The 16,241-nt window shown below is 41.9% G+C and overlaps 1 protein-coding gene across 1 annotated transcript in view; it reads left to right on the plus strand.

The window, feature by feature from the left end:
• EFL1 (elongation factor like GTPase 1) overlaps positions 1–14,943 on the plus strand; it is a 166,667-nt gene extending 151,724 nt beyond the window's left edge. Inside the window, exon 19 of the mRNA XM_019533698.1 lies at positions 14,585–14,943. Coding sequence (XP_019389243.1) covers positions 14,585–14,773 — 189 coding nt within the window. The 3' untranslated portion in view covers positions 14,774–14,943. The remainder of the gene's footprint in view (positions 1–14,584) is intronic.
• Positions 14,944–16,241: the final 1,298 nt, after the last annotated feature.

The raw sequence follows: 16,241 nt of genomic DNA on the forward strand, positions 1-16,241 counted from the left end.
CTGCTGGCTTCCCCATGCCCCCCTCCCCACTCCCCCTCTCACCACTTGCTGCTTAAGCAGAGATCCGTTCCTCCTCTCTGCCTAAGTAGGGACTGTAATCAGTATGTCGTATGCTGGCTAATGCTGAGAGGTGCTTGTGTGTCCAATTTCACTGGGATAGGCAGACAGAACAGTGATGACTTCGCGCTTTTCAAGAGGTCAGCTGGTAAGCTGTTTAAAGAGTTTAATGTGGAGAAAGGCTATTGCTTTGCTAATCAGGTGATAAAGACTGTTATCAGCCCCCCAGCTGGCTTGCTTACCTGTCAGTTTGCTGCAGACAGTATGATGAAGCATGGAGGGAGATTGAAAAGCTCCGCATCATCAGCAGATGCATGAACTGTACACCCCCCCTTGCCTCAGAGTGCTGGCCCAGGCTGGTGGCTGGCAACACTCCTGTCCCTTGAGCAGCCAGTGGGGAAAAGCCTGGGACCTGCAGGCAGACCTCACTAATGAGTCCTGCTGGGGCTTGGCCACGCCCCCCTCAGCTCAGCCCTGCAGAAGGGAAGAGAGGGCTGCTCTCGCGCCCCCTGGCTTCTAGCCTGAGCCACTGCAGAATTCAGGCTTTTTGACTGTCTGTCCCTAGCCTAGAAGCATTTCCTTGCTCCCGTTCTCCTTGCGGCTTCATTCCCCTCGCCCTATTCCATCTGGTAAAAATAATACTTAAGTCTTTTATCTGAACTTTTATACCACTACAAGATTTACAGGATGGGGCAGTTCAGGCTTCCCGGTGCCATTGTCTCAGGCTGTATGCAGACATGAGCAGACACCACTGCACCTGTTAGTACAGAGATCACTTTTAGGGAAGAAAAAAAACCAGTGCTTTACTTTCAGCTTGGCAAACCCCTGGAGTGCAACGCATGCCCAGAAGAGTTGTCATGTTAGTTTGACCCAGCTTGCCCAGTGTCTCTACAAATTGGGTGCTTCAGCGGGGTTTTTGGCATGTATCTAATAGCTGATTCAATCAGCTTTCGATAAAAGCGCCAAAAAGGCCTGTTGAAGCACCCGATCTATATAGACACTGGGGGACATGGTCAAATTAATGTTCTTCCTCTTCTGGTAAAGCACTGGTCTGTTTTTTTTTTTTCACATCTGTCAGTAGCCCCCAAGACCACTGAAATACAGCAAGCAGGCTGGCAAGAAGATTAGTACTGGGGTAAGGAGAGGAAACTGGACCTGGAAAGGCTCCTTGTTCTGTCCTCCCCAACAAGAGGTGAAGAAGAGACTGGACTAAGAGAGGGAGCAGTTGGAATAGGTGGGATAGGAGACAAAGCTTCAGTGGAACAGTTTCATGAGTCTAGAGACTGAAATGGAGTCTCACGCTTTCTCTGCTTTCTTTACCTATCTATGAAACCCACCAGTAAAATGTGTACACTCAGGTCTCGCTTGATGTGAATTTGTTTTGTGCAAATTTGCTTATATACAAGGACCTTATTGATACTGTAAATTCGCTTGTGCGAGGAAAAATCCTGGACCTCATTTGTCTGTTGGCAGTGAACTCCTTGCAGGCTGGCAGAGTTCCAGTCTGCAGGGAACTGGGAGGAAGTGGAAGGAAGGCGGTAAGACGGGGGCGCCATGTGCATGTACAATACATACACGTGGCCCCAAGTAGCCTTGAGGGCACCTGCAGCAGGTAAGTGGGGGAGAAGAAGGGGATCGAGGCCCCTGCAGGGAGGGACCTGGGCAGGGCTGCCCAGCTGGGAGGGGGATTGGGCCCCAGGGCTGCTGTGTGCAGCTGCAGGGCCCAAGTGGAGAGCAGGACGGAGCCTTAGGTGGGTGTGATGAGCCACGGCTGGGAACAGTGGGGTCGCACAGAGAAGGAGCTCGCTCTGCGCTGCCCTGGCGACACGCCCACTGCGCGGGTTGCTGCTTGCAGCCTGAAGTTCATAGTGTCTCCATGCAGCCTCACTGTTCCCAGCCGTGTTGTGTCATGCCAACCGGGCTGGAGGGGCACCCGGGGAAGGGTGGCAGGGAGTGCTGGCTGCTCGTCCTGCGCTGCCCTGGGGATGCGCTTTCTGTACCTGCCACTCTGAGGAGCGCGAAGGGGCACGAGGAAGGGATGGCGACTCCTGCTGCTGCACGTGTCCTACTGGATGAGCCCCCCGTGCATATTTCATGACTTTGTCATGGTTTGGCAGGGCAGTAGAATGAGGCTGGTACATATCCCTATTAATTGCATGTAATAATTGATTTGCTTTATGCAAGTTTTTTTTTAGAACACAGCCCTTGCATAAAGAGAGACCCTAGTGTATTGCATCTGTTCCTAATACTTGCCCACATTGAAGATGACAACCTAATATTGCTATTAGTTATTCCACTACCTCAAGTGGCAGAGGTCTGTGCAATTAATTAAGGGCTCCAGGCCACAAAGGTGTCAATCTGATACCGGGAGAGGGAGTCCATTTGTTCATTTTTAAATCTAGAATCATGCATACATAAAGGGAAATAATTATTAAGGTTCTCAAGTCGAGCACTGAAAGTCAGGTTAATGCACTGTATCTTATGAGAGAGACTTCCACATTCAAGGCATAGGATGGACCTGCTCTGGTAACGAATGGAAGCTGTGTACTAAAGGAGCTGATTGCCCCTGAGATTGGAGCGCTCTGTTGCAGAAGTGTAGTGAATAATGTGGGGTGCAGGAAGAGAAGGAAAGACTTTTGAATTGGGCATTTGAATATTATGGGGTATTCTTTCCCTGCCTCTGCCAGAGTTCAGTTGCGCTGCTAGACAAATCACCTGAAGTACACTTTTCGCATGATTGTCAGTTTGCGTACCTCATTTTGGGGTGTCCGGCTGAGATGCTGGAGCCTGATTTGCAAAGTGATGAGTGCTTGCAGCTGAAATCAGTAGGAGCTTGTAAGCAAAAGAAGTCACTTAGCACTGTGTCCATATTCACAAGGGACACTGAATTGTGGTTGTAGAAGCAACCTTGATTTTGATTTATCTCAACTTTTGAGTGTGTGGGCGTGTTAGTTTATGGATATAGTTTGTGTCTGTACGTTTTACATGTGAAAATGTTGCCTGTAGCTGAGTGAGAAATAATTCCCTTCACCATGTCACACAAAAAAATTCTGCAAGATATAATGTCTTTGTCATATGCTCCACTGAAGAAAACTCCCTCTTTAATGCATAGGCTTTTAGTGCCACGCTTGCTAGAGAAGACCCCTCTGTTGCACAGAGGGTGTGAAGCTCCACCTGTGGGGATCCATTTGTAAGCTGGAGCCCCAAGTATTTTTGCTAACCAGTTCCTTTGGCATCTTGAAATGACAGGAGTCTCCTAAGAGAATGTTAATGGCTGCCTAAGATGAACAATAACATAGTAGTCAAAAACAGAAAAGTAAAACAAAGCAGCAGACTCAAGATCTGTGAAGATATGTCACCATCAGAAATAGCTCATGGTTTTATTTCCACAATAAAATATTTTTTAAAATAATGTAATATAATGGATGTCTGCCTAATATATGAGAGAAGAGGCAAGTAGTACAATTCATTTCCTCTTTCTTTTTAAAAATCTCTAGTGCATCTGATCAATTTGTAGTTTAATCTTGCATTATTTATGTATGTATGCATGCATGCCCAGGATTATGTCATTTACAAATAAAGGCCACAGTCTTGCTTTCAGATGTAAATTATGTAAACCCCACAGAAATGCACGATAAGTATATGCTTAATTTTGCATACACAAGTGATCTGTTGACTTTGGTAGGACAATTTACATGTCTAAGTGTTTTGCAGAACCAGGGTCAAGCACTACGTGTGCAGATTTTAATGCTGTCTAACAATTAATGTGTGCCCTAAACTGAGAAACTGAGTTGTGCTTGTTTAAATACTAGAAACACAAGTAACTAAGTCCTACTTCAGTTTCTACAGTTTTGTTGAGGCCAATTCCTTAACTGCAAACCATTCATTAAATATCTTGCCCAGTCAACGCTGAAACATGCAGTAGTCAGTTGCCAAACAATCTAATTGTTATAGAGTAGTCTTGTAAGCCACCAGGGGTTCGTTCTATTTCTTTTTCATTTTCAAAACACTTAGCCACGTTGGATGAAGTCAAAATTTTGGAACAAATAAAGGTCTATACAGACGTTAACCCCCTTCCGTTCCCAGCCAGGCAGTTCTGAGAAACTGCAGAACATCTACCAGTCTCCTCTCGGAATACAAAAACTAAAACCCACAAGTTACAGAGCACTGTAACCTGGCAATATTGGCCTTGATGTGGGGAAAAGGTATTTTTAAAGGTAAACTTTTTCCATACAGTGTTTTTGGGGGTAGCCGTAATCTTCTGAAATCTCCAGCTAGTGAAAGAGAATTTTAAATGTTGTGGATCAAACACTTCTTTGCCCTTTAGAGGCCTTTGTAAGTTGGTTTTTAGAAATGAAATACATGTTCTTTACTCCCCAATTTCTAACTTCTGTCATTTTTCCAATTGTATTTTACCAAAACCATGTTATTTACAATCAAGAGCTTTTAAGGGAAAATACTTTGAGGAATACAGAGCAGAAATAAAATTACATACCTCCCCAAGTTAGTCACTGAAGTCAGCTATCTATTTTTACAGTTTCTCTTTTTTGATACTTAAGTGAAAGTATATGTAAGAGGCATGAAAAGCAAATGTACTGCATTTAATTTTTTGATCCATAGCTTGTTATAGCTGTGTGTTAATCCATTCCATATCTGCAGCAATACAAAGCAATAGCATTCTTTAGCAGAGCAATATTGAAATACAACTAGGAAATATTAATTTTTCCAAGTAATTGGTACAAAGGAGACTGATATTGAACTGTTGTTCAGGATGTGTGTTAGCAGGAAGGGCAACCTGCAGTGCACATGCTACAACTGGCATGGACAGCCTGCGTGTGTGGCACCTGGCAGATGGGGAAGGGATTAAAAAGCAGAGCAGTGGATGAGGCAGGAGAAAGGGATTCGAGTGGCAATCTAGGAGGGTGCAGGCTTAATTTATGGCAGGTCTGCCAGGCAAGGTTGGTCCCCATTGTGTTTGTAGATTACTGTTTAGACAAACAGATAAGAATATAAAAGGTATGATGCAATGGGATGTTCCGTTTTGTGGTCTTTTAAATAACTATTTCCCAGAGTGCTAATTAGTAGCTATTCCTACTAACATGTAGTAATCCAGTGTTGCCTTCTTCCACATTAATATGGCCTGTCATTCTAGCTCCTGTCTTCCTAAGTTTTCTATTCTATTTGAAGCCTATCATAAAGAATGAACTGCAAAAGCTTCTGCCTGTTGGTCCTTGAACCGTTCTCATCTTGCTAATGTCAAGGTGCTGAGGTTTAAAGAAGGGTCTCAAAAGTAGATTTTTACCTTCTGAGCAATCATTGTTTGTCACATTGCCTCAAGCCGTTCCCTGTAGATAAGTGAGTTTCCTGATTGGCATTTTACCAAGTTATGACCACCAGGTCCATCCCTCTATAGGAGGGAGGCCTGTTCTTCTAGTAATCTCCTCTCATTCCTGTTGTCTGGTATTTTTGTGACAGGTCCCTTTCTTTGTGTAGAGAGTGAGGCAGAGCTGGTCTGCACTAACAGCAGCTCTCACACCACCATCAGTTTACAGGGACAATTAGTGCACACTTTGACTTGCAAGGAAACCTCTTTGCCTGCATGTCTGAGAGAATGGAGACTGCTGTTTACAGATCAGTTGACCCAGGCTATTTTCCCCCCTCTCCTTTCACCTGCAGGTTCAGCTGCCAGTAAAAGGGAATTTCTCAGGAAATGAAATTTTCCTGTTGCACTGTGCTCCTACTGCAAGACCCTGGAATACTTCCCAAGGTCTCCAACTGTGTCTTGTGCCTGGCACAGCTCCTGCGCTCCCATTTCCTGTCCTCCATCTACAGCTGTGCAGCTGAACTTGAAGGGAATCTTCATTTCTATGTGATACTTTCATATAACTCCCAAACCTTGTTGATCAGATATTTCCCTCTTTCCTGTCCACTTAGGATACAATATTATGATGTGGTGATAGGTGCTATTTTAAAACCAAGAAGCTGCTTCTCCTTGGCAGTCTGTGGCAGCAGAAAGGATATGCCTCTATAACAGCGCATGGTACTTCCTACAGTTTTTTAGTGACACACATTTCTGTTCCTTTTTCTGTGACATAGACCAGTGTCAAATAAATCAGAGACGGGAACTGCACTGCTGCTACTGCAGAACCATACTGTATTGGCTAAAAAGGGGGGATTGTGTCCTCCATTGTGCCAGCAGTTTAAAGACTATATCTCCATATGTCACAAGAAGGTTCAGGGATAAGATCCGAAAGAGAACACTTAGCCAAGGGGCTGTGATGCTTGTACAAGTTTGTGTTGAATTTTAATTGAATTTAAACTTCTTGTAGTAGACTCATAGAAAAGTCAGACTGGAAGAGACCTCAAGTCATCTAGGTCAGCCTCCCCATTGGAGGCAGTAGTGGCAATATCTCCAAAATACAGTACTATGCATTAATTTTGGTCAACTCTGTTTTTTGTGTGAAAATATTAGCATCGCATTCAAGTGTATAAAGTGACCTAAGATTCTGTCTTCAGAGGCAAATGGCCTCTTTAGGAGACAGAACTTCAGCCATCATCAAGCTCATGGACACTTCTATGCTTTCCAACTCTTATTTTTCTTGGGGAAACTTGTGCAGTATTTAAGTCAGTTCATTCACTTATTTACAATACATCACTCTGTGTTGATTTAGTTATGTACACACACTTTTATATATACCTTCAAGTAGCTTACACTTTTCCAATGAGTTACTGAAGACAAACACTATTATTATTCCACAGTTTTCAGCATGTGCTTCACTGATATATTTAATTAGAGCAGAATCTTAGATTAGAATGACTTGCTTCCCATAAATAAAGGGAAAAATGTAAACTCTACAACTTCATTAATACATCACTGAAATAATTATTAAATTGTATTAAAACATTTCCATCATTAACAGGGTATTTTGCATTTAAGAAATAACAGATGTAACAGCAAAACTGTGCTGTGGTTCCTTTTCTTGTACCGTGTTTCATACCACTGAGTTTTGACATATATTTCACCTGTAATGGAATAAATGTTGTTTTAGTGATCTGCTGCCCAAATACTAAACAAAAACCAACCTGTTTAAAAGCCACTGTTTTTAAATGCAGAGCTATGGAAAAAATACATTTTTCTTCTGATTATGTTTATTAGTAAGCAACAGCATTTGCTGTTTGATTTCCATCGTGGAAAGAACTAACCATTACTAGAGCAATAGCAATTGCTCAGATTTCCCTATGAGCTAAGGTTTGCCATTAAGGTTGCCACTGAGGTCCTTTATGCTACTACTGGCTTTGAACAATGACCAGATTGCTGCCTAATGGTTGGGTAATATTACAGCAGGGTGGCCATCCTGCGGTACGCGTGCCACAAGTGGCATGAGCAGCCTCTGTGTGGGGCATGCAGCAGATTGGGGATGGAGCAGGGAACACAATGACGGATAGGAAAAGGAGCAGAAAACAGCAATAAATTGGATATAGGAATCAGATCAGAGTGGCGCTTGGGGAGAGTGAGGGACTTAACTTGTGATACCCTTCCAAAAAGGTTGGCCTCCAATGTATAGAGTAACTAATTAACTTTAGTAAAAACCCCTAAAATGTCTAAAAGCAAGAAAAATGGCTCTTTGTAGCTGTCAGGTAGTATCCACTGTGCCAACCTGTAAGATTATCTAGTGTTTCTGTCTTATGCCTAATACTCAGCATATTTCCAACAATTAGACAAAAATTGGCAGACAAAACAGGGCAGAGTTAAGGCAGTTGTTAAAATATTCACTGAATTGCATGAGTTTCTCCTGAGTTTTTAACTGCAGAATTTTGTAAATGGCTGAAGAGCCATATATTTTAATCCTCTCTTTTTACAAGGGTTTCTCTGGAAATTTAACAGTCTCTGTTCCGAGCAATCAAACTTAGGGTGTTCACATCTAACATGTATGTCCAGTATCAGTGTAACATGCATGCATAGAAGACATTTCTGTTTTTAAAATGAATTTTAAACTGCACACTTATTTCAGAGTTGCAACAAATATTTGGAAACTTATAAAAGGAATTTTGAGTGAAAAAGTGGTATGCAGCATGGAATAAATAATATTTGTGGGTGTCTCTTCTTTGTTCCTGCAGACTTTCCAAGATCAACAGCTCAGTCCTATCCCTAAAGGACTGTTCCATTTAGAATATAATTAATCATTTAGGGCTTTATCCAGACGAGAATTCAGTCTCAGCTACAGACTTTACAGTTTTCCCTTTGTGGCTCCCACAAGTGGAAATAATAGTTCAAGAGCCAAAAGCTGCTCAGCACTGATCCCACCGAGCCTAGACCCGGGTTCTGACAATTCCCCAGCGTAAGCAAACTGATGACAACCGTCCTCCAGTGTTATAATGAAACGTTTCTTCCTTCTGCCTGCCTGCCCGCCTGCATTCTGCTAACAGGGTATGGATCATGATGGTTGCCACCTGCTACATTCATCTACTTCGATCCTTTGGCTGACTGTGCCTAGGAGATAAATGATCTCTCTTCTGTGCTCTTTCCTTTGCAGAATTGGAGAGATTACATGAACAGAAGGCATGTAAAGTTTTCTTTTTTCCTCCTCCACAGAAGCACTGTGAACACTGTACTAGGGTTTGATTTCTGTGACTGGGCTGCTGACTTAAAGCAAATGCACAACTTGTTTCTTGAATTATAGCAGATGCTTTATGATGTGCATCTTTGTTTTTTCACTTGAGCCCATTTCTGCACATTTCACTCTGTTGAGCCCTCCATCCACAAAAGTGGGACCCAGGCATAAAACACATTGCTGGAACAGTTTTTTTATAGACTAACAGATGAATCTCTCTGTCTGAGTTTTTTCCATGAGTATTTATCATCATACTATCTAAATGTTTCCCACTTAAATTAGCTTTTCTATAGTGATGTTTCTGGTAGACTCCCAAGAGTCTTCATATCCTTTCTTTAGTAAGTGGTGTTGTTTTGGGGGTATACTTTGTGTGCGTGTTAAACTTCCTACTATGGTAGGAAGACTTTATCAAAGGGGAGAGTGGGTCTAGTAATATGCCCTTTAGGCAGTTGGATTGTGGGTCAGTCTAATCTCCTTTAGTGGTTGTTTCTGGAGGAAACTTCCCCTAATCAAAAAAAACCTCCTTACGTTTTGATTCTCATATACTTTACCTTCTTCCTTCCTCTCTCTGTCCTGTAGTTGAGTGACCTTAGTCATGTGGCCTACTCTAACTTTTCATTGTGCTGTCTCATTCATAATTTGCCTTTGGTTCTGCTGCCCTCACTGCCAAACCAAAGACTCCAGTCTTCAGATGGCTGTTATCTGGCATATGTTTCCAAACAGCTGGAGTTTCCTCTTCATGGTACTAAATGACGGCACAGTAACAACGGCACCACTGCAGCACATATAGACGTGCCCATTGCTGCATAAACAACTGTCGTTTTCACATCGGTCTCTTTTTTTGATTAAACACAGCTAGTAGCTTCTTGCCTTACACTTTATAACCTCAGAGCAGCCCAGAGTCCATCTTGCCAAACTCAGGGCCTTTTAAGTGGATGAAAGAATTGAACGCTTGTCCTGTCAACCTCTTCGTTGTTTTCTGTGATCAGCCTTCAGTACAGGATTTGCTGCATTCTCATTCTGTCTTTGTGGAAACCATACTGTTTCTCACAGACATGGTATACTACTGTCTGCAGCTTGAATCTTTTGAGAACCAGGAGGACAACTTTGCTCAGACTGCAGGCAGTGAACTCATCTGCAGTTCTGCAAATTTCTTTGGTATTGTCACCAAAACGTATTTTCTCCACTCCTCAGGGACCTTTTCCTATTTCCAAGTATTTCCATTCGACTGCCAGATCAAACCAACAGCTCTCTTCATAGTGTTGGCAGAAACAGCCCTGAGGATTGAATCGTAGAAAATGAGGGTTGGAAGGGACCTCAGGAGGTCTCTAGTCCATCCCCCCTGCTGAGAGCAGGACCATCCCCAACTAGATCATCCCAGCCAAAGCTTTGTCTAGCCAGGTCTTAAAAACCTCCAAAGGTGGAATGTCCACAACCTCTCTGGGTAACCCGTTCTGGTGTTTTACTTCCTTCCTAGTGAGAAAAACTTCCCTTGGTGCAGCTTGAGACTGTTGTTCCTTGTGCTGCCATCTGCTACCACAGAACAGTCCAGCCACATCCTCTTTTGACCCCTGCTTCAGGTAGTTGAAGCCTCCTATTAAATCCCCTGTGTCTCCTCTTCTCTAGACTGAATAAGCCCAGTTCCCTCACCCCATCCTCATAAATCATGTCCCCCAGCCCCCTCACTATTTTTGTTGCCCTCCACTGGACTCTCCAATTTGTCCACAGTAAAGGCATCCAGTAAAGCTTCTCCTTGAACAATATAAATTACAAAGTCTAACTCCAAGCAAGTCATTAGTGGAAAAAACAGTCATCAGTGGAACTAGGGTCTAATCTTTCATGACCTTGAAAATCAAGATCAAGGCAAAGGATGGGTGGGAACCTAGTGAAAGGACCAAAGCACAGGATGATTGTGCTAGTCCAGTACACTGGGGAGGTGGCCTGTCATCCTCTTTGCAAATCTGAACTTTTGTTTTGCAACTTCTGAACTGACTCCATCCTCAGAGGCAAAAAAAGGTCATTGTTCTACATGAAGATAACCAGTGCATGCATCACTACAGCCAGATCAAACGTTTGATAGCAAGGTAAAAATAAGTATTAAAAGCCCAGTGTTTCTTCCCTTCATTACTTCAGTCTATTGTTGTGTAAGTGCCTTTGCAACATCTTAAAATTAGCTGCCTTGTAGAAAATGTAGTGCCTAATAGTATGCAGATTGCCTCTGCTATTGCCAGAGGCAGATACTTATGTGGTCAGTTAATTCTAAATTTTATATTTACCAAAAAACCCACTAATGTTATTTAGAAAGGTAACTTTCATACAATATATCAGACTACCTTAAGCATATTGAGTTCCCAACCTTTATGGGCCTGTTAAGTTTAGCTTTAAGCATATAAATAGTCCCATTTACTTCTCTAGGACTCCACACATGCTTAACATCAGGCATGTAAAGCTTGTTCAGGGTTAAAGTAGTCAGCACTTTGCTTTGAAAGGGAGAGCCCATGTTGCACTAAATTACTGTGTCAAGAATAGCCATCTCCAACTTGAGTTTATTTCCAAATTCCTCCTTCCAAACTCCTACCCCTAGTGTTGTTTCTTAAATATGACAAACATAATTCTTTAATATTAAAAAAGATATATCTGCAAAACTGAGCGCTGTCAAACATAAGATATTAATGCTTTACAAACTGTAATTATTTGGAGTTACATTTTTTTAGCGTGTGCCAATTTTAAGTTGCATCTTTAATTCTAGTTTGGTTTGTGTTCAGTTTAGTTTTCAGTGGGTCTCCTTGTCTTAAAATATACAGCAATTAAATGGATGGCCAGGTATAATAAATGTAGTAAAACTTCTCCCTCCAACAAACGTGTGTGTGCATCCAACACATTCTTTTAGAACACCATTTTGGGAGTAAAACTGCTACAATTCTTGCTGTACTCTGGTGAGAATGTTGTGCTCTCTCCTTGTCTTTGGGTGTTCTGATAGCTTTACCCTTATCAGGCCTGGAAAACTAATTTAAAACAAAGATAAGCTGTCTTAGATTACTGTGAAAGCAATAATATTGAACAATTGGTATTTTGGTGATATTGCTCTTTCCATGAATTGTCAGGGTTTTTCATGTTAAAAAACCTACCTTTCCTTTTACTAAGTGTATTGATAAGAGCAATTAAAATATCTCTGATTTATTTAAAACTAAATCTGTTTTTGAAAATTATCAACATAGCCTGAATTGACATAAGCCCAAAATGATCATTTAAGATTATTCATATTCAACATTCTTAGAAGGTGACCTTGTTAATTTTAACTCTTATTTTCTTAATGCTTTATTCATTCTAGTGACTTCTAGACTCCTTCATAGATAATGGTCTACTAATGGAACAGAAAAGTTGCATCTCAGGGCTATAGCCCTGTACAATTTTGGTTAATTACCCAAACATCAATTCACCATGGACCATTTACCAGATTTGATTACACACACATTTTATGTGAGCCCAGAACACTCTTAATAATTTAAGATGAATTCCCAGTACCTATGAGAAAGTTTACCATGCAAGTCTAACTCTCAGATGAATTCTTAAATTTATTTCTTAAAACATTTGCATACACATTTATTACTTCTTAATGTGGTATGAAAGTCACTAACTGTTGTTGGAGTTATTCATTATTCCATATTAATTCAATATACAGTTTCATAGTCTCAGTCACTAATAGCACTTTATTCAAAATTGTTTTTCACTTTTCTGAGTGGAACTTTTGTATAATTGACCTGAATGACACTAAGCATCTGCTTTTTAAGAATTTCAAATGTATGCATGCACACATTTTCTCTCCTTTCTCCCCCTCTCATAGTCTCTTTCTTATTGATTGAACTGTTCATTCAGGAATTATCAAAATATATCACTATCCTGTTGAAAATATTATGTTACTTATTGCAAGATCTTATGTCCATATTTAGCTGCCACTGTAGGTCATACTTCACAGTTAAAATTTGCACTGTAAACAGAAATGATGCAGGTAATGGTAGGTTTTATTCTAGTATGCTTTCAGGCATTCGTATAGACTCGGAAGCAGGTATGTTTTACAGGTAGCATTAGTTATGCTACATCTCATCACCAGCTAGGATGACATTTACTATTGAGATTACTTCAGTGTGTGCGGGCAAGCTTTCTCTATTTCCTCCTGTATATATTTTAGTAGTTTAAGAAAAGTCGTTTATTGGAGCCAGACATTTTTTCTACTTTGAGGGATCACATTCCATCCCTTGCATTCTCTTCCAAGAATACTAATTTGTCAGGATATTTATCTTTTAAATTAATAACATTGCTTTAACTGCATTTTGTATTTATATCCTTAGATTGTGGATGTCTGTCTGGGGCTTTATAAAGCAACATGTTAAGCTAGTTTCAGCCCCTGGTAGTGTATGTCAGAAGCACCACAAATCTCAGTAACAGATGCCATGTTTACCCTTGAGCTAGGGACAGGCATTCGGAAAGCTGGACCCCAAATTGATTAAATGTTTGCAGGTTAGTCCAACGTGCCTAGGTTGAACCAATTTGTAACAGTACAGACATTCCCTCTGGACTGAGGAAACGCGGGCACATACCTGCCCCAAACGGTGCAAACTGTGGGCAGACCTAGCTGCGGTTCCCTGGGGGTAGAGGGGCAAATAATCCCCTTCTCTGCCCCCTCTGAGTCAGGGGCCATGCTGGCCCACTGCCGCTGCAGCCGCGAGGGGGAAGCGCCCAGCAGACTGGGGTCAGGTCCCTGCTGGTGGGGCAAAGAGGGCAAAATTAAACACCTCTCTGGCCAGACCCCCACTCCTGCCTGTCCCTGCTCCCACTGGGGAGCAGAGGGGAAGGACAGCTCTGGCCAGAAAGCATGCCCAGATGCTGGGGGACTCTGGTTTAACTTAAACCAGGAAGGGGTCTGAGCAGACATTACGTAAACTGGTTTGAGCCAAATCAGTTGAGTCTGATACTACATTCAACCAGGTTTGTCTCAAACTGGTTTTGACCATTTTGAAACTGGTTTATGTGCACTGAATGTCTGTTCTGTTACAGGCTTAAAGCAGTTTCTGATCACTCTAAACCAGTTTGTGTAATGGCTGTCCCTAGCTTGACTAATCATAGTAACCTACCATTAAATTAATTAAAATGTGTGTAGTCTAGCCTAGGATTCATGTGAATACTACTTATAATAGGTGGAAAAAGCTCTGTTCTACCTGTCAGGAGGCAGTAGCAGTACTATGGTTTCACAGCCCAGAATGAAATGTGAAAGACTTCAAAAAGGCCATACACCCTCATGCCACTCTGTAATGATGTGGTTTGGGGCAGGGCTTGAGGTAAAATACATGTCTCTTTTGTCCATGACCTCGCTAAAACCTGTAGTGGGAGGTTCACATAATCCACAGATCATGTCACCCTAGGCTCCTGGCAAGCTTTAAGCCTAGGAATCAGGATTTCATCCCTTCTTAGGCATTGGAAGGAATTTTTCCTGGCTTACTAAGGTTTTGCACAGGGCTTGAGGAAATAAGGCATAACATTCATTGCAATGTAATGCCAGCAAAGCCATAGGCAGGGACACCACCAATAGCGTTCTAAATGAGAAGTGCCTTTGTGAAAACTTAGCCAAATTATTTTTTTAATTTAATACAACTGTCATGCACTAAAATCAGAAAAATATGTTTGTAAAATCCAAAAGCAAATGCATGTAACTGAGTTACAAACTGCATCATGCACTGATTGAACGTGGTAAGGGAGTATGACTGGCTGTTGCATTTTGCTGGAAAAGCTTATTATAGGCCACAGGAAGCTCAGTCTATTTGTTTCCAACCTTCTGATGTCTTAAGAAATCACCTGGGATTTTCCACTTTACTTTCTTTAATTAATATGGCACTTTTTATGATTTTCTCTTTTTCCAGATCATTCCAAGTGATCCATTCTGGGTTCCAACCACAGAGGAGGAATATTTGCACTTTGGGGAGAAGGCAGATTCTGAGAACCAGGCCCGCAAGTACATGAATGCAGTGAGAAAGCGGAAGGGACTTTATGTAGATGAGAAAATTGTGGAGCATGCTGAGAAGCAAAGAACTCTCAGTAGAAATAAGTAACTGCCTCTGCTTTCGGTCCTACAGTAACCCAGCAAAGTGTGGGTGGATGATTTTCTATAGAGCAGATTATAAATGTCATCTTGGACTTGCCCTTTTACACAAGTATTCTTACATGCTGTAATTTGTCTGCGGCTTCAATTTTAATAAACTTGAGCCTTTCCAACCTTTTATACAGAGGCTTCAGTCTGCATCATTTATTTAAATAAGATATAACAAGAAATTAACTAGAAATACTTTCCATTTTTAAGACCCTCCCCCTCCTCCTTGCTGTCCACAGGATCATAAAGAGTATTTTACTTACTCTTTTGCAAACTGTCCCTCATATCTGTAATAGGCCCCTGGCAGGAGTTCATTTAAAGGTGTGATAGGATCTGATGCTCCATCCCATTAATTGCACCTCCTGCTATGCTGCACCTGCAAGGCAGGTCGTGTGATTATGGGATTGGGAAGGGGATCGGATCCAAATTGCTCCATACTGATGGTGTAGGGGAAGCCCAGCATCATGATCCCAGACTGCCCTGCACCAGCAATTGGCAAGCCAGTCAGCTGATTAGCACTCCCAGGCTCGGGAGCATATCAGAGTCAAGGGGCCTGGTGCACCCCCCAAGGGTGGGACTGCCAATGAGCTGACTGCTAGTCCCAACTTGGAGAGTATACCTGGAATCCCTGACTCCAGTGCACTCCTGAGGCTGGGAGTCATGATCAGCTGAGGCTCCCAGCCTCCAGGGCACAGCCAAGGACTCTGCTATACCCTGGAGGCTGAGCACCAGTGATTTGTACTTCCAGCCTCAGAAGTGCATTGGTGTCCACGGCTCCCATGTCCTCCTGAGGCTGGCATCCCCAGTCAGCTGATGCCTGGCCACATGTAAAATTTAAGGCATGATGGGAAGCTGCCACAAAGTTATTACACATTTTGTGTAATGACTTTGTGGCTTACTCCTTGTTTTATTGCATCATTAATGTATTAATGTGTGGTTAGGTTACTACTTAAATGCAATGTCTGCCATGAACCCTGTTCTTTGCCTACAGGTATTTGCCATTGTCACTTGCACAGCAAAAAAAAAAAAAAATTGTAGTGCATGAGGTGCTCACGAACTCCTAATTTTACACTACTCCTAGTTTTGAGTGCTATTCTCTATTATGTGGCATTTTTTCCACTCCAGGAGTGGATTAATTAAACGTTTTAAATAAGAGAAAGAAGAATAGGAATTGTTCAGTAAGTCGATATGCTAGTTAGCTCATGAATATAGATAGTTGCTCTTATACATGCTGATATTTATGTAATCATTCTGCAGACATTCACCTCTACAACATCCTATTTATGTATGTGTTTGTCTGAAGTTAGGCAGAACCTTGGACAGTGAGGACCTTATAGACTAACTTTATAAGGTGCCATCCACCCTGCCCTGCTTTCTACTGTGACTATTAATAATTATTTATATATTTGGATTGAGGTAGTGGGCTGGGG

The sequence above is a fragment of the Crocodylus porosus genome, unplaced genomic scaffold (assembly GCF_001723895.1).
Source record: "Crocodylus porosus isolate Cpor-Errol unplaced genomic scaffold, CroPor_comp1, whole genome shotgun sequence".
Classification (NCBI taxonomy): domain Eukaryota; kingdom Metazoa; phylum Chordata; order Crocodylia; family Crocodylidae; genus Crocodylus; species Crocodylus porosus.